The 19,102-nt window shown below is 44.1% G+C and overlaps 1 protein-coding gene across 4 annotated transcripts in view; it reads right to left on the reverse strand.

Annotated features, from left to right (window-relative positions):
• The window catches only part of Adam23 (ADAM metallopeptidase domain 23), a 154,381-nt gene that overhangs the window by 106,565 nt on the left and 28,714 nt on the right, over positions 1-19,102 (reverse strand). For all 4 annotated transcript variants that reach the window (XM_015993907.3, XM_042260240.2, XM_076550257.1 and 1 more), the window contains exon 3: positions 14,765-14,841. In XM_015993907.3, coding sequence (XP_015849393.2) covers positions 14,765-14,841 — 77 coding nt within the window. The remainder of the gene's footprint in view (positions 1-14,764; positions 14,842-19,102) is intronic.

Genomic DNA, 19,102 nt, shown 5'->3' on the forward strand with positions numbered 1-19,102 from the left:
ATATATGAACGAAATTTGGGCTATTTTCTTGGGGACAATAGCAATCTCAGAGACCATTTTTTTTCCAAAAGGAACTGGTAAGTGGCTAAAGTAGACTAGCATTCAGTGTTCAAGAGTGAGTGGCTTTTAGGCACAAAAAGCCAGTAACAAGGGATGGAGATAGATAGATATGAAACAAGGCCTGCCGCAGCTGGCCTGGTCTAAGAATCAGTCCTGTCTGGCCCAGGGTGTCCTTAATTCACCAGCAGACTTCTCGACAGGGACAAGGAGCTACCTCACATGGGAAGCCAACCTGTGAGGCCATTAAGAGTTCAATCCCAGCTTGTCATAATAAAAAGCCATCTATTGAAAAATACAAGTTATCCTTAAAGACAGGAAGTGCACAGATGAGCGCACTATTATTTCCACTGGTCCGTCTTAATGAAGGCTCTCTTCCTCAACCCGGGAGTCTTTATAAACCCCTCAAAAGCAGAGGTGTCAAAGTCGTACACTCGGCCAACTCCAACAAGGGCTAACACCTCGCCTGACAGCCTTCTTTCACTCAGAAACAAGGCCACTAAAAAGGAAACTGTGTAGACCAGTTTAAACTTAGAGAATCACCGGGTAGGACATCTGCTGTGAAAAAAATCCAAGTCTCAAGAGACAAGCTAGACCATGCTTTCTTCCACTGTACAGATGCGCCATCTTCTCCTTGAGGAGGTAGAGGAGGGATACACATCCAAAACAGGGGACGTGTTATATGAGGATTTTGATCACGGTGCTGCGTACAAAACAGGTTCCTGCCTTGAATCCAAAGATCTGCAAATCTTGCCTCACATTGCCTTTATGAAAAGCAATATCTAACGTGGCTTGCTCTTTTTCCACAGTTAACTAACTCAAAAGCACGCATGGAGTCCTGGCGTGCTAAGCTAGACGAAGGGGTGGAGAGATTATTTACTCCTGAAAAAGCTGTTGTCTCTAAATGTCACATTAAAGACTACATTAATGACGTCACAGGAACAAAGCTAATGAGGCATGAGTGTGTTTCTAATTCCCACTAAAATATCAGAACTTCTTCCTGCAGCCCGTAAAACACTGCTGAAGAGGCGTCAGTGAGACACATTAGTTAGAAGAAAAGATGCAAAATAGATTGACGGTCCATCATTTGTACAGCTAGTAAACACTGCAGGTTGGTGACTCATCCAGGGAAATGCATGGGTGTTCAGAAAGAGTTATTTTCCTGCCTCACATCCAGAAGTACTGCTCGACTTAGTCATCCTGGAATTACTCACCTTAAAACCTCAATAACAAGCCCCTCCTTTCCCTGATCCGATCCTGGGGGGGGGGGCGCTCCTTAGAATTTAGCCTCATTCTTGCTGTATAGTCAAACACTGTATAGAAAGTGGGCCGAAGGGAGGTGGGTAGGAAACACAAAGGAGGACCCCCTGCACCACTGTCTAAATGTTTTTAAAGAGTGGAGCATGTTCCTAAAAGCAAATTGGGTCAGCATGGTGGAAAAACAGTATCAATAGGCAGGAGCCCCCTGATACCGTTAAATTTCTACGAAATCCCTCTTTGGTGAGAAGAGAGGAAGGAAGGAAGGAAGGAAGGAAGGAAGGAAGGAAGGAAGGAAGGAAGGAAGGAAGGAAGGAAGGAAGGAAGGAAGGAAGGAAGGAAGGAAGGAGAGAAGGAAGGAAGGAGAGAAGGAAGGAAGGAGAGAAGGAAGGTAGGGTCAGTTAACCAAGATGAAGGAAGAAAGGGAAGGTCAGTTAACCAAGGTGAAGGAAGGAAGGAAGGAAGGAAGGAAGGAAGGAAGGAAGGAAGGAAGGAAGGAAGGAAGGAAGGAAGGAAGGAAGGAAGGAAGGAAGGTCAATTAACCAAGATGAAGGAAGACTGTCTAGGAATATAACAAAGTACGGTGGCTGAGTAAGTCATATGCAACGACATGATAATGTGCTGTGTACTTGAGTTTGTGAAGACAGTAGATTTTTGCACATTTTTATCACATTAAAAAAAAGAGTACAAGGAGAAAAAAGAGGTGGGAGAGGAGATGAGAGAAGAAAGAGGAGAAGGAGGAGAGGGAACAGAAAAGGGAGAGGAGGAGGAAAGGGAACAGGAAAAGATCATTATTCCAGTGATGGGGCAATTAGTATGTCTGTCAGATTGAGTATAGTGATTCCCTCACAATATATACAGATATCAAAACAACACACTGTATGTATTTAAAAAGTATAGCTTTGTTAATTACATCTCAATAAAACTGGAAGGGGTGTTAAAAATCAGAATTCTCAGGAATTTGGGAATTTGTAGAGATCTAGTTTGTCCTTGCGGTGTAAGAATCTTCTAGTCATAAGCAGGGCGTTGGTGGCACACGCCTTTGATCCCAGCATTTGGGAGGCAGAGCCAGGCGGATCTCTGTGAGTTCAAGGCCAGCCGGGGCTACAGAGTGGGTTCCAGGGCAGCCAAGATCAGCTACAATGACACAGAAAAATCCTGTCTCAAACAAACAAAAGAAGAAGAATCTTCTAGTCACTTGGGATACTCTGATTTATTGCATGTCTGGACTAGCTTGGTCAAAAGACAAATGAGAAAGAAATAAAATATATACTGCATGCTATGTTAGGAATTTTTAGCCTCCGATTTGAAAGGTATTCCTATAAAAAGGAAAAATAGGATTTTAATTATTTAAACTAAACTTGAAGGTTTTTTGCAGAAAAAAAAAATTAAGCCTCTGTGAGTTGTTTTCTTCTAAAACAGTCTGAACACTAAAGTACATGAACGTCAGGAGGGAAGATGAATTAGAAGTGACATTTCCGAAAAGTGCATTTTAATGAACAAATCATAACAAGCCATAGTTAGGATTCTAATATTGGGCCTTCTAATTTATAATTAATTTGAAAAGAGCAGAGAAATGACTTTCCGCGGTGAATATGGTCTATGAGTCACCAAAAGAAATGGCTCTAAAAGTAATGCAATCTTTATTGGCAACAAAGCAACCGAGGTTCTTAATGAGTCATTTTTTCTGATTATCAAGCTGTGACTTTATATAAATCCATCCAGAATCAGGGGGAAAGTTTAATTAATCTCTGTTTAGGGCTAGATTTATGCATGGGATGGGGAATTATAAAAAAAAACGAAGCGGTATGAAAAGGCAAGTTCTATAGGGTTTCGTTTCTCTAAGGTTCACATCTGTAGGGCCTGTCAAGCACATCTGGCATGTGTCCTTCCACAACTCAAACTGGAACCTTCAAGTGATAACAGGAAGAGCTGGGCTCTGGAGCCACGACAGGGCCATGGGAGCTCTGCTTGCATGACAAGCTTCAGAGAGCTGCCTCAACCTCCATCTCTTCCCCAGGTGTGAGGACACTCCTTCTGCCCTGAGCGGGGGCCCAGGAACATCCTGAAGCAAACGTCCGTTTATCAGACTCAAATCTTCTTGCACCTTGGCCTTGGGCTTCCCCACGCCCAGAACCACAGGTACAAATTTCTATTGTTCTGGGCTATTTTGCACTAGCTTCGTATGTGAACTTAGGTAACGTCTCAACTCTTGGGGGTTTTGATGATGGCAAGTCCTGGGTTCTGCTACCAGCTGTCACTGCCGGTCTCTGTGGAGGCTTGCTTATCTCGCTGACCTCCATTTTCTCCTACTCCAGGGTTCCAGGCCTCCACTTTCGAATCTTTACCTGGACAACTCTTAAAAACAAGCTGCAAGTGTAATTTGAAACGTCGACTTCCATGAGCATCTAGGTCCATACCCACTCCTACCCTTAATCTCACTCATAACCTTCCTGTGTGAGTAAAAGCATCCTGTATTCTTTACTATAGCACTTCTAGGACTTTTCATTAAGTGCCTGTGGACTTATCTTTCTCCTCCACCATCCTGTAAGCTTTGTGGGCAGAAGCTCCCTCCCTCGTGATCTTAACACTGTCTGGCACTTAGCAGGCATGCCATAAACATCATGAAATAAAGTGCTTGGGATGGTTTATGAAAGGCTCCCTTCCATCAGTGGAAATGTATTGGTCATTTCACTGAGGTTAAAAAGCTTCAGGTACTTGGTTCATATAGAAGGCCAGAAGGAGAAGCCAGCCCATTTAAATATAATTGCTGTTCCTTTGCAAAACGATGATTATCCATATTAACCAGAATGCTGATAAATGTCTTACTGTATGCACTAAGCCAAAGGGCTAAGTTCCTCCTTGGCAGGAAAACATTTCTATCTGCAGACAGACAGATGAACTCTTATCAGACAGTGAAAATTATACAACCCAGGATATTGCCTTTCTCAATCAACTGTCAGAAAATTAAGATCAAGCTTCAATAACTACTGCAATTAACTCATCCCCAGTGCCTAATCATGCGGACCCCTCTGTGCTTTTCGCTGTTTTATCATGACCAACTTCTGCTAGAATTTTTAGGTATGAAACTAGTAAGCACTCTGAAGAACGGATAAAGTTCTACTTTATTTGGCCATATTTCCCATCAGGTTAGTTGCCTGTATGGGGCCTCCTTTTATCTAGCATTCCTGGTTCCCTGGGTTTGTATGTTACATCCTGTATTGAATAAGGAGTGCGCAGAGATGCCACTCACAATTAGATTCTTTTGATTCTGATATCAGTTCTTAGCTGTCACGTTTTCTCTCTGCTGTAGCTTCCAGATTCTCTGTTCAGGGCCATTCACAACCTTATCACCTCTTGGAATCTGAAAACCCTATGGCTAGCTCCTGTGGCCTCCTTCCTGGTTTTCCTGGCCTTGATGATTCACTCATGACTGTTGTCAACGGACAGCAAAGAGTAGGACTGAGGGCTTCTTAGGATAACTAGTTCCATCTGTCCATCTTGTCAGTCTGTGGAAATCAAGAATCAACACACAGATGGGAGGCACAGCACGTGACCTACAGGCACAAAGTCCTGGTTCAAGCCTCAGGACCAGAGGCAGGGAGGAGGGTGGGAAGAGAAATACCTATGTCTGGATTATGGGGTTTTGTTTTGTTTGTTTGTTGTTTGTTTTTTTGTTTTTTGTTTTTGAGACAGGTTCTCTCATCATGTAACTCTGGCCAGCCTGGGTCTCTCTATATAGACCAGGCTGGCCCCAAACTCATGGAGATCTGCCTGCCACAGCATCTCCTGAGTGCAGGGATTAAAAGCATGTGTCACAAGGCTTGTGATTCTATGCTAATGTTGCTGTTATCATTGTATTTCATTGTGAAAGCTGTTCTCAGACCTTTTTGAAGTGGATGGGATAAACACTGTAAATAACCAGAACTAGAGCTTGCTAATATTTGGGGAGTACTCTCCTTATTTTAAATTTTTCCACAGTGTCTGGACCTGATCCACCAAACAAAGATGACTCATCTCAGAAGCACATAAGGCCTAAAGCATCCAACATGGGCTGAGCTCTCCAGACGGAAATGTCCAGGGTGAGACCTGCTTAACTTCTTATCTGGTCAGAGAAAACATGGCAAAAATCAGAGCTGTCTGGACTCCTAGAATCAAAGAGCTCAGAACCAAACAGAGAAGAATGTCTGAAGAGGTAAAAAACCCCTTAGTGACTGCTTCCCCAACAGGAGGAAGCTCTCCATAGCTATTCCAGGCAGTGTACATGCAATCCATCTATATCACGTTACATGTGACACCATACAATCAGGATTTATACCCTTGGGAACTGCTGCTTAAGATTCCTCATTATTACAGAAACCTTTTTTCCCCCCGAATTTACCAAAATAGTTCCAGTCTTCCTGAAATATCTAAATGCAGAAGAGAGCACAATCTGAAAGCGGCACTTGGGAATGCCAGTTGAATCATCAGCTGTAAGAGACAAACAGATTCCCTTACTAACAACACCTCGAACGCTGCATCTCTAGCTGAAGTGGATCGGGACGGTGGGTCTGTAGGTTGCGGAACCATAAGCAAAGTACCAAGATGGTACCTTATACAAATGAACAAAAAGAATTATCTCTGCAGCCAAGGGAACCCAAGAACAAGATGTCATCAGGGCTGGTTAAATTTTGGGGGCCTCTCCTTGACTTTGGGGGCCTCTCCTTGATTTATGGATGTCACCGTCTCCTGATCTTCCTGTGGTTTCTCTATGTTCATTCATGACCTCTCAGATTTCTTGTTCTTATGAGGAAACCAGTCACACTGAATTTTGGGCTCCCCAGAAGACTGCGTTTTAACTAATTACCTTTTAAAAGACCTTACTCCAACCTCAGCTACATAGTGAGGCACAGAAGTTCACCAAGATTCTGCACTTTAATTTGTAGATGGGATAGAAGTCGGTTGGTGACAGGTGGCCACGCTCAATGCATAGAGCTGTTTTAAAAGCAACTAGAGCTGGGTGGCAGTGGCACTCAGAAAACAGAGCCAGGAGAATCTCTGTGAGTTCGAGGCCAGCCTGGTCTACAGAGTGAGATCCAGGACAAGCACCAAAACTGAAAAAAAAAAAAAAAAAAAGCTACTAGAGTCTTGTGCATGCTCTTTATATTGTTAAAAACTGATCAAGATTGTTTTGTTCTTTTCTCCTCAGTCAACATGGACATATGAAATCATGAGAACCATGCCCAGCTCACTGGGAAATTGATAGCTTGGTGATGTAATCACTGAATAGTCATAGAAGAGGCTCTGTCAGACAGCCAGGCTGGAATTCCAACCTGGACTGAGTCTCACCAGGTCTCAGAATGCCCAGTAGCAGAGGAGACGAATGTATCTCTTATAAGGGTTATTAAAGGAGTTTAAACACAGTTTAGTATGGGTAAAGGGCATAGGTGACGGTCTAACCATTGTCGGAAAAACACAGAAGTCTCCTTCTGCAGACCCCTTGAACTCAGGGAAGAATGCATTTGCCCTAAGTGGCAACATCTAAAGACACAGAATCCTGAAACGGATTCCGTACACTGAGAACATCAGCTACTCTAACTTCTTCAGACTAAAGCCCTGAGAGTGTGTCCAGGGGTGACCTCAGCAGCAGGGCTGAGGTGAAAAGTCTGGATTCCAAACTTCCTGAGCTCTCTCAAATGTGTGAGTGGAAGTCAGCGGGGAAACTAACATGCTGAGAGACGAGAAAGGCCGGGCCACCGACACAAAGCGGCCATCTTAGAACAGGAGTCCGTAAGTCCAGAATTCAAGACCTGGACAGCACTACTGCCTGGGCATGGGTACCAGTCCGACTGCTCGCTACCATCCCTAGTCCGCACTCGTTGTATCTGGTCCTAATCACTCACAAAAGCAAAATGAAGTAGGAGGCCTGTTTCTTCTTCACGTGCTCCTTCTTCTAAACCAAAACGAAGTGCAAGCCTCAAAATCTGCTTAGCTGAAAAATAAGTTAATCAGAACAAAGCTGAAACCCCTCTTTAGAATGAAGAAAGACCCTGAACGTTAAGTGGCCTTGGTCAGCTGTTTCGTGGGTTCACATCTCTCTGAGGAAGGGGCTCACCAGCCTTAGTACTCCGACCCCAAACCCCAGGAGTTAGTGTGTGGGAGGCATCCTTTGAAAATCTGGAACATTTTGGGAGGAGCCTAATGTGCCCTGCCGAAAGTCTTGGAACATCCACCACACAATCCGCAGCAGTTAAAGAAACACCTGAGAAATGGCCTCAGCCTGTTTACCCTACTACCTGGGAGGAATGTAGCTTACAGCATCTCCCTGCAGAAGGAACCCCACAGCCAACAACTGTCCCGGCAGCAGGTGAACAAAATCGAACTCCTTCGCCTCTCCGTTAGGTAACTGCCAGGCGGGATCTGAGAGTGCAGAGCCCCAGAATTCCTCCACGGCAAGACCTTCAGCTGAGAGAGAAAGCAAGCTTCCTCGCTTTCGTAGGGTCTGCTCTTCCCAGCCTCACTTTTCCGTTGTCCATGAGTTCCTGGAATCCTCACCTCAGGCTCCAGGAGCAGGGATCGCTGCTCTAGAGCGGCACCCTCTGGGATCGATGCTCTAGAGCGGCACCCTCTAGGACTCAGTTCAGTCTCACTCACCCAGAGAACCCTCTCTCATCACCAAGGTGTCACGGCTACTCTCCATCATGGTTCTGTTTATAATTGAGATTGTTTTTAATACATACGTATATGTATATATGTATATATATATATTACTTTTTGAGATTCTAATACAACTACATCATTTCTCTTTTCTTCATCCAAACCTCCCATATACCCACTCCCTTGCTCTCTTTCAAATTTGTGGCCTCTTTTCCTTTAGCTGTTGTTGTGGGTGGTATGTGTGTGTGTGTGTGTGTGTGTGTGTGTGTGTGTGTGTGTGTGTGTTCCTAAATATATAAATACAACCTGCTCAATCTGTATACTGTTACTTGTATGTGTGCTTTCCGGGCTGGCCATTTGGTATTGGATGATCAATTGGTGTGTCCTTCCCTGCTCCGTCATGTTTCAATATCATCTGTGTACATATTAAGTTCATTTCTCCATCTTGGATCTTTTTTTTTTTTTCTCCTTTGAACTGTGAGCTCTTGGGGAGGGAGAAAAATCTCTCACTCTGAATTCCCCATGTTGCTCAGCACAGCATCTTACACAAACTAGATGCTCAGTGTGTTGACTAACTGGAGAATGAATTAACCGTGTCAGTCAGCATGAAAGTCGGGTTCTTTATTTAACCTAACTGAAACTATTTTAGCGTGGTTGTTTTCTTCGTTCAAGAGTACAGCATGAACTGCTTTTAATGAGCAAACTGCTGTGTGCATATGTTTCTGTAAATCTGCGATTTCTAGATACTCATCTTGAACACCCCTGAGTCCCAGAAAATTCAACCGCAGATCTCATGCAAATCCAGAACTACCTTCCTGGCTACAGCATAGTAACACTTCAAAAAAAAAAAATCCTGTCCTTTTTACTTCCTTAACTCTTTACTGGAGCCATCCCCATCCATGCAGAGACCCGGAGACCCCTGAAGTCATCTGAGTCCTCACGCTGTCACCATGTACCATTCCCCTGAACATCTTCTCATGATGAACCCACACAGCACCCCAGGAAGAGAGGCATGTGACAGACAGTCAGAACGATGCTCTGCGCACAGCAGGGTGCTGCCATGGCGCTTGCTGAGACCGTCTTGCTGACACCATCTTTCCTCTCCCAGGCCTGCTGGCCCGCCACAGCTTTTAGCATTGCCCACCCAATCCAACCTGAGTCGCCTCTCTCAGCTCATGTGGTTACTAAGAAAGCAACCTTCTTGCTCTCCAGGTTCCACACCTGCAGCTCCCTCCGTTTCAGGTCACAGCCACCTACGGTTGAGTTCCTACGGTTTTCATCGGAGCAGGGCTCTCCCCCAAGCACTGTCAAGACTCTTCCCCGGAATAATGTCCCGGCCTGGTTAGCAACCTAGAATGTTCGAACATTGGTACACAGAATTGTTCTTTCTCTGTCCTATGTATAGGTCAGTCGTGTGCAAGCATTCATTTCATTATTTATTGCAGGATCTTTCTATGGAGCTCTAGCTAGCCTTCAGCTTACAAGACTGGTTTTGAACATGAAGGTGATCCTCCTGCCTCTGCTACCCAAGTGCTGAGATTACAGGTATGTGCCTTTAAATAAACAGGAAAGCATGCTGGGGGACTTGGAGCCAATCGTGTGGCTTGGAAATACATGCATCCAAAACTGCAATGACCTGTAAGTCCTGTTATTCTCTAAATTAGTGACTTGTGAGCTGTTATGGGGCAGTAGAGAGCATGCCACATGCATTACAGTATGCTTTCAATGAAATGGAGAATGGTACCTAAGCATCTGCTCCATAGACTGTCCCTTCTCTGTCATTAACCCCCACTCATCAGCTCCATCTCTCAGTCCATCATCACAGAAACACCGATACCTTCTTCCGACTCTTCTCCCATCCAGGCTGTCTCCAAGTTGGGTTCTCTCATTCACCCCTAGCTCTGTAACTACCTCCCCACAACAACCCAAGCTTCCCTAAAACGGCTCTCTTCCAACCCCCAGTGGCAAACCAGCTGGAAAATCCAAAGGATGCTCACTGCTTCTCAACTCACCAGGCACATAATGATGTGAATCACATCCTTCGGTTCTGAAACCGTCAACACCGTCATCGTTCTGTGGGTTCTCCTCCTAATTCCCCAGTCACTTGTCTCCTTCGCCGGTTCTCTTTATTCTACCTCTCTCCCTTCCTTTAAAGACACATTTGTTTATACGGAAGTGACTCCAAGGTGACTCCCTACAGCTCCCATTTCTCCGATGCAGCTTTATCCAACTACCCTCTAGACACAAACTGTCTCATCACGACACTTCTGTGGGCTTTTTTTTCCCCCTCTTTGTCATCCCCTTCAAACCAGTTCTAGTGATTTTTTACCAACTGAAGATGTCTTAGAACTACATCCCTTCCCCCATGCTTCTTAGCACTACCTGAGAACTAGACTTCTGTTTACGGTCCCTGACTTTTTACAGCCTTGAGAATGGCTCCTAAGCACGTGAGCACAAATACAGGATTGTCCATGAGTTTCTTATCAAGGGGGGAAAAAATTAAACACTCAAACTTCACTTGCTTTTAGTCAGCACGGAGACACTAATTTCGACCGTCAGACAGCTGGGTGACACATTATTAATCTCCACTAGATCTGCCGTGGGTAACATCTCCGTTATGTGGGCTATGATGGTAATGGTTCCCTGGGTTACTCTTTAAGGAACTTTAAGGCTGCTGGTTCCTCACATATGCCTCTGGGGTGACTGAAAGTGATGAAAAGGCTCGGCATCTTTCTCTTCATACTGTGCGACATTTGTTAGTTAGTGTTGCTGTTTAGATGGTTGGTTGGTTGGTTGGTGGTTATTTTTCCTTCTCCTCCTGCTCCTCCTGCTCCTTCTGCTGCTCCTCTTCCTCCTCCTCCTCCTGCTCCTCCTCCTCCTGCTCCTCCTCCTCCTCCTCCTCCTCCTGCTCCTCCTCCTGCTCCTCCTTCTGCTCCTCCTCCTGCTCCTCCTCCTCCTGCTCCTCCTCCTTCTGTTGCTCCTCTTCCTCCTCCTGCTCCTCCTTCTCTTTTAACTTTTGGATCTGATACTCAGCTCTGCACACAGACAAGCTGACCAACGAGAAATGGTTTGTCAGAACGCTAACACTCTAATTTGATCTAGTCAGCTAATCTCCCTCCTCTTCCTCCTGCTCCACATCAGTAAACATCAGACTTTGGAAGGAGTGAAAAGAGGTGACTCTGAGCTCCTGAAGGTCCCTCATCTGTTCTCAGGCACATTACTCTTTTTTTCTTTTTTCTTTCTTTCTTTTTTTTTCCTGGACCTGAGGTCCCAGGGCCTTGCACTTGCACTGAGCTGAATCCCTAACTCCTTTGTTATTTTGTCTTTTTTTTTTTTCCTCCCGCTTTACTCTTTACAGAACTTAGTCTCTTTCAGTACAGGACATCCGTACCTCTTCAACTCCTTGGAACTCAAAGACTGATTTGAGAGCAAAGTTCCCTCTTTTCCACTCTTCAGTCATGGAATAAGCCCCTCACTGTCCTCAACCTCAAATCCTAAGTACTGATTTGTCCATGACATGAGCGTCTGGACCTGGGCTCCAGACCCCAGCAAGCTGAGCTGTCCTGGGCTTAGATCTTCAGAATTATCTCCCTCTGTCTCACCCCTGAAGCTCATGAACAATTCAACAAAAGGCCAACACTCCCTTCACAGACAACACTGCATGGCCGGCCCTGCCTTCCCAGCATACACTATTACAGGTCTGCTCAACTGGGCCTGGGTGCCTCTACCCTTTCCCTCTATACCTGTCATCTGCTGGAAAAGAAATGGCGGGCGCCCTGTCATGCTGTCTGTGTGTCATACTGTCTGTGTGTCTATAGCCCTCACTTCCCCAAAGGAATTCTACTAAACACATTTAGCAGTCGGGGGCTAGGGGGACACATCCTGCATGATAAACACACACTAACTAAAGGACTTAACTTTTCCCAATTCTCCTGCTGCCTGCGAATCAGCAACAACCCGATTGCAAGCAGCGACTATGAGCTAATCACCAACTTGGTAGCATGCCCACATTCTCAGACACCTATACGAAGGGACCCTGCTTAGCCTTGCGGGTCTTAACTCTCTTCAGAACCACACCACACCCACCTGTTAGTTTATGGTGTTAATGCTTCCTCTAACAAATCTCTTACCCAGAAAGACAATCCATCTCTTTGTCTCCTTTGAACCTCCAAATCTAGGACCTTTCAATGACTGGATATACTTCTCCATCTTCTCTATCTCCCTCTTCTTCTCATTTCCCAATACTCTCCTTGTTGATGATGCCTGTCTTACAAGGTTGGTGTCCAATATTACCCCATTCTTAGATGTATTTTCACATTCCTCTGGCCTAAAGAGCTGCCTCTCCTTGGTGTGACTGTTAGCTGCAAAACTGGAACTTTTATGTGCATGCCAAGTAAAATGCTATCCCTTTAAATGGCAAATGACATCCTTTTAGTATTTTGTTACCGTGATCAGATAAGACGCCAGTTTAAACCAAGCAAAATTGCTGACTGATCCTCCGGTTGACCAGAGTAAACTTTGTCTTCCAATCCTAAATCCTATGTATGCGAAGTTATAGTCTCTGGATGCTCCCACCCACCATTTTTGAACGTGTGATTTATGAAGACGTTTATCCACATGATCACCTACTGAACATGCTCAGGAATGCTCAAGAGTCTACATGTGTTGACAACTCTTTCCAATATGAATATGCATGCGTCTTCAGAAGGAAATCCTTGGCCTTCTGTGTGCAGAGAGACACTGCTTTTGGAGAAGTCCTCCTAAGGCCAATGCTGCCCTTACTGGCTGCAAGTGACAACCCTTCCTTCACTGACTCTGCTTACTGGCACTCACGGAGGAGTAAACCTTTTGGGTTTTGTCACACTACCATGGCACTCCACTGTTGACCGTTCACTTCACGCTCTTCTCAAGTGTTACTTTACATCTCTAGCAACCAACCCCAACTGCACTCAATTCCTCAAGCAAGGATATCCACAATAGGTATGCACCCTGATCCCTATGCATGTTAAATGTCAGGAACACATACTTTCTGGTCTGCCTCTATAACTCTAAGGACGCGGGGATACCCCACGTGACCCTTTCTCAGACATCGCTTCTTCGACTGGAAGGTTCTGCTGCGGTCACGATGTTTTTTAATGCTCAGAACCCACGGCAGTTGGTGCGGCAGCGGTGGTGTGGCGGTAAGCGTAGCCGCCCTCCAAAGCACACCGCAGCGCTGACTGCAACCTCCCCCTCAGCAGCTAAGTAGAAGGCTGAGACAAACTAAAATTAGCCACATCCTGCCATCCGACATAGCCGAAGACTTGGCAAGACAATCTTTTATGCAGGCACACTGCTGACAGGGCATGGCGAACTGGAGCTCGACCGAAGGAGAAAACCTGCAATATCTTTAACGCAGAAATTCTGAGTTCTGCTGACTCATTCTGACCTAAAGCTGCAAGAACACTTGAGTAAGGAGCATCCAAGCTTACTCGGCACCTTTTTTTCTTTCTGCAGAGCTGACAGAATCTGGCACACAAGAAATGTAATAGCCTTCTGCAGTTCCTCCGATGTTGGCTGCGGTCACCTGCATTACAGTGTCTGGTAGCATTAAGTAATAGATTCTTATAAAATGTAGTACTGTTTAAACTACTGATGAGAGCTGAAAATCCTGTCCGGCGTTGCTGTAACTGAAGAGAGTCATACCAAAGGGGAAGCCACCTTCACCAAAGGCTGGGTACCAGTTCGAGGTGAACTCCTCAGTCCTGGATAAGGCAAGAGCTTTTGCTCACGCTTTGCACAAGAACACCCGTGCAAAGTGTTCCGACTTGGGAAAAAGCATTTAAATATCAATATAAACACAGACACAGAGACAATGGGGTGAATTTTCATCAGTACAAAGTTTCAAAGAATCTACATTAGTGCAAATCCTGAAGCAAAGCACCTTCTCAAAATAGATTCTTCTGAGTCATTGTTTACTGTCTTCTTCCTACAGAAGTCGTGTGTTGCATTATAAAAAGTAAAATGGAAGAAATTTCTAGACTGAAGTCTCATTATGCTTCAGTCAGTAGTTTATTATGCTTCTTATATACTGATTACTACAGTTAGCATTTAATTAACTAGCATTACTTCAAATATTTATTCCATTTAAAATCATAATATGACAAGTCTGGGCCCATCAACAGTCAATCATGAATCAGGGAGGGGCTCACAGGGCCCTGCTCCTCCTTCCTGAACTACTGGCTATTGATGGATTCTGGGGGACGGGTGGTAATTGTCTTTGGTTATATACCAACTGAGAAGCCCACCAGATTCCAGTAGATAGTTTCAAACTCCACAGACACACAGACAATTCTGGTTAAACTCAGTGGGTCTCAGAAAAAGAAAATAAGATATGAATGTGGAGAGGAAACTTAAAGCGGAAATGGGTGGGTATTTGAGGTGGGAAGGAGACTATAAAAGGAGAGGTTGGGCTGGAGAGATGGCTCAGCCGTTAAAGGCTAGGCTCACAACCAAAAATATAAGGAGAGGTTATAGTATCAGAATGTTCTTTATATATGTACGAAAGTACCAAATTATCAACAACTCAATAAAAGTTATTAAAATCCCAATATGTAAGTTCTCCATTTGGGACATGTAACAGGTTAAATGTCTTCCTTCAGGAAAAGGAAATAAAGACACAGTTACTATTCAGACCTCCCACTCTTCCTCAAGCATTATTTGTCACATAATCACTAGAAAATACCAGTTGCTTCAGCCCAGACATTCTTTCGATGAATCTTAGAAATGAAGCTTTACTGCCCCTGCATCCTGAGAGGATTTGCTGTATACTTACTTGTTCAGTATGAGGTCGAGAATGAACTTGGAGCCAAAGGCTTCGATCTGGAAGCTTGCCTGGGCCAGATGGACAGCCTAAATGCAAAAAGACAGAAGGAACCTTAGGAGATATTTACAGGACCAGCATTTTCATGTAGACTTTTTTATGCATCTTGAGGTATTCATCGAATTTCTTTAAAGGACTAGGTGTGCCATCTTGGTTCTGTTGGAAGGCCTACATATGTGAGCAGCAAAGAGCTAATAAAGGATCCTCCAAAACAAACCCATTGAGGCAGGACTCAACAGCATGCCCTGCTGGACTTCCAAAGCGACCATGATAAATTGAGCAGAACTCTAATGAAGGCTTGACTCTGGACTCTTCTGTGGCCCAGATGAGGTTTGCTACACACCCAAATGAGAAATCATATCATCATTCTGCCTTTCCGTGGGAAGAGGAACTTTCTCTATGTGATGTGTCAGCAGAACGTGAGAATAAAATGAGATGGCACAGCCTGCTGACTTCTGAAAGCATTTGGAGTGGAGCCGCTCCCCTGGGAAGATCACATTTACAACCCCCTTTAGGAGTCACACATTTACAAATAATGCCTTAATTCAAAAACCCAACAGTAATCCCATCTAAGCCAGAATCATATTTAGCAGGTGTTAAAAGATTAGCATAGGCCAAAGAAGCGCCCTGAATAATGTAAATTAACAAATCAGTGAAGAGCTGTCAAAGTGTTATCCAATGTAAGGCCTTATTTTGTTATCCTATCAAGTTAAAAAAAAAAAAAAAAAAAAAAAAAAAAAAAAAAAAAGACAAGGATCTATGCAACAACCACACCAACTTAGACTCATTCCTCAGGCACAGGGAGTACCAGACAACAGATGAAATGCTCTTTGTCTGGTAACACAGACCAACTTAAACACATGAGACATCCCCTCTAAGGACCGTATATTCCCAGCTCCCTCCATTGCCACTCCAGGCTCCTCTCAGCCCTCTCTGCCATTATTATTTACCAAATGCGCCCACCCTTCAAAGGCATCCTAATCGCCTTCCTCCACACACACTCTAGGAATGAACTCTGGTCCCCAGAGCAGCAGGAACACTTTACCCGCCCTCCCCTCCCGGGTCTGGTGGGGTGTTTGCTTCCTTCTGTTTCCCTCCAAGGACAGTAAACACCATGACACATGTCACAGGCATCTTGCAAATGACTGTAGATTAATGACCCTTTCTCAAAACCATCCAAACCTTCAAATAATTCACCAAACATTTATTGTCAAGGCTATTATCTTGCCGCAGCCATAAAAACACCATCAATAAAACTATGGTTTTTACTTCAGTCAATCACAACAGCCAGTTACTCCATAAAATCAGTAAATATAATTTTAAAGGCAATTAACACATACTCAATCTTAAATGCAAAGCAATAAGTGGTTCCTGCTACCCTAACACCATCGGCATTCATCCCAAAGTCCAAACCACACAGAGCAAGATCATCACACATGTCCGAGGTTCCTGCATCTAAACATAAAAAGAGGAAGCACCCATCCTGTCAAGTGCAGACTGATTTGCAGTGGCTAGCCAGCACACTGCACACAGTAGTATTTACATGAATTCATTTTGTCTCTTACACCATCAATTTTTGCTTGAAGACAGTTATACAGATGACTAAACAAGAGAAGGTTTTTCAGTGATGGTTTCCAAAAGCTTTAAACATCAAAAAAAAAAATCTAAAAACTTATTTCCTGAGAATATAAGTACGTAAGCATATTTTCCTCATAAAAATACTACGTAGTAGAGAAATGCCCACCTATGGCAACCTGGCTTAACCAAGCTGATCCGTAACCACCTAAAGCTTCTTTGCAAACTCTTAAGAACCTGATAGCAACCCAGGGAAAGCTTATGTTCTAGCAAGTAAGCAATGAGACGAATATAAACAACCGGAGGATCTTGGTGGAAAATCGGGTAGCCTGGTGGTAAACATAGCAAACCCACTTTGTGCAACCGCTTGACTTACACAACTTGATTTTTTTGCTAAGTTTATCCCAAGTCCACACGACAAGCTTCAGCGCTGCAGAATCCAACAACACAAGACTTTGCACGGCTCCTGTGAAGATACCTTATAAATCAAACAGCTGCAGCTAGAAGGCACAGTCCCAGGGAACCCCAGCCTCAGTGTCTAAGCAGCCGCCACTATTAAGGCTGATCCACACTCCGAGTGGCCTCGGGACAGCAATTGTGGACCGACTTCCCTGACATAAGTGCTCCCTGAATAAAATTTCCAAAGGTAAAATAAGAATCCACCTATGAGGGGAGCAAAGATGTATTTACAAAAATAGGGTCCGAAAAATGAATGTGGGAACCAAAGAACCCTGTTCTCATTTTTAAAAAATGTGTGTGCCCTGTAGGCAAATAACCTGTGGGATAAATGTCAATGGTGGGCTGCCAACGGGAGGGTTTTGTGTGACGTGCTCCGTGACTTATGATGGCAAGCGTGCATGTGTACCCGAGACGGCCACCTTTCCTCCAAATGCTCATTCCTTGCATTCACCCAGCAGTGTCTAGTTCACACCACCACATCATCACTACCATCCCTCTCCAAATCTCCAAATCAGTTACTCTCCAGGAGAGCCAGCAGAATCATCCACAGCAGCAACCATGTGCCTGGTTCCCACAGGAGAAAAAAAAAATATGGTTCGTTATATTTATCAACAGAGGTGTTTTAACAGTTTAGCTTATTTCATTTCTAGGCAGGCAGGCAGCACATTTTTTTTCTATAAAAAAAATAAGTTTCTTCCACATATTGATCTCCTTGTTCATACTATCAAAAAAAATCCCTGTAAATTCACTTAATAGAGTTGTATCTGTTTTAAATACTATATTTTTCTTACATTCTGTTTACCTTCCCGCTGCTCTTCATATAATGCAATGGTACACACAGTACAGATTCTGCACACTGAGTCCCTGGCAAGGGCTTCTTTCCCTGTCATTCTATTATTCCTACGCTGTCCTTGACACCACACTTAAACCGATTTTAATTTCTGAACTCAGTTATTGCATTTCAATTTACAAGATTTTATTAACAAAATTATACAGTTTTAAAATTTTAAATTTGAAATATACTTTATAATCAGGTCAAGTGAATCCTTCACTACTGCATGTGTATGTTTATGTGTGCATGTCTTTTTTACTTTTGAGACAGGGTCTTTTGGGGTGTTTTGTTTTTCTTTTGGTTTGGTTTGGTTTGGTTTGATTGCAGGGGAGGGTTGGTTGGTTGGTTGGTTGGTTGGTTGGTTGGTTGGTTGGTTTTTCCAAGACAAGGTTTCTCTGTGATTATCTTGGAAGTCATTCTACAGACCAGGCTGGTCTTGAACTCAGAGATCCACTTGCCTCTGCTTCTCAAGTGCTGGGATTAAAGGCGTGCACCACCACACCCATCTTTGAGGCAGGTTTTTAAGTAGTCAGGCTAGACTCAAACTCACCATGTACCGGAGGCTGGCCTGAATTCCTGCCACTGCATCCCAAGTGCTAAGATTATACAAGTAAAAGATCGTGGCTACATCATAATGTTTTATTTGCACACATAAATGCATACATGTATAGCTATATGGTGTTTTACACACACACACACACACACACACACACACACACACACACACACACCTTCCAAGTGGTAGGAAATTAGACAAATAGCAGGAATGAGTAGGGTTTTGTGTAAGACAGTACACCATTCTGATTGCTCTAACATGAGTATAGAATCGACAAGATGGTACACATGGCTGCAAAGGCCACCTGAAGTACTGTTCCTCTCTTAAAAAGAAGGGATGACACCTTGAGGTTTATGCAGCATCAACTCCTCAGTCTACTTCAGGGAGAGCCGGTGAACCCCGCCCACAGCAGGTCAGCTATTTGCTCCTTCAGGATATCTGTTAAACGGCCTGGTTTTTATAAGGACACTCTCCGTAATGGCACTGAGGAAGGACACAGAGTTTTATGGGCAGGAAGCATCATTTCAGAAGAAGGAGTGCATCGCTGGGCTCAGAACTGCCACCCTGAAGGACTGGAGACAGCTGCTGTCTCTGCACTTGGGGACTTTTCTTGTGACTAAGAATCTGGCCCAGGGAAATTGCAGGAGCTCCGTAAACAAAAACAGCTAACCGCAATTATCCACACAACCCTCCTTCACTAGAGACAATTCGCAAGTCTTAACAGTACCCTTTTATTCTTCTGCTCTCTCTCTCTCTCTCTCTCTCTCTCTCTCTCTCTCTCTCTCTCTCTCTCTCTCTCTCTCTCTCTCTCTCTCTCGTAGACAGCACCTAATGCTACCCATATTAAGCAACTTTAGAAGCCCATGCA

Source organism: Peromyscus maniculatus, chromosome 13 (genome assembly GCF_049852395.1).
Source record: "Peromyscus maniculatus bairdii isolate BWxNUB_F1_BW_parent chromosome 13, HU_Pman_BW_mat_3.1, whole genome shotgun sequence".
Classification (NCBI taxonomy): domain Eukaryota; kingdom Metazoa; phylum Chordata; class Mammalia; order Rodentia; family Cricetidae; genus Peromyscus; species Peromyscus maniculatus.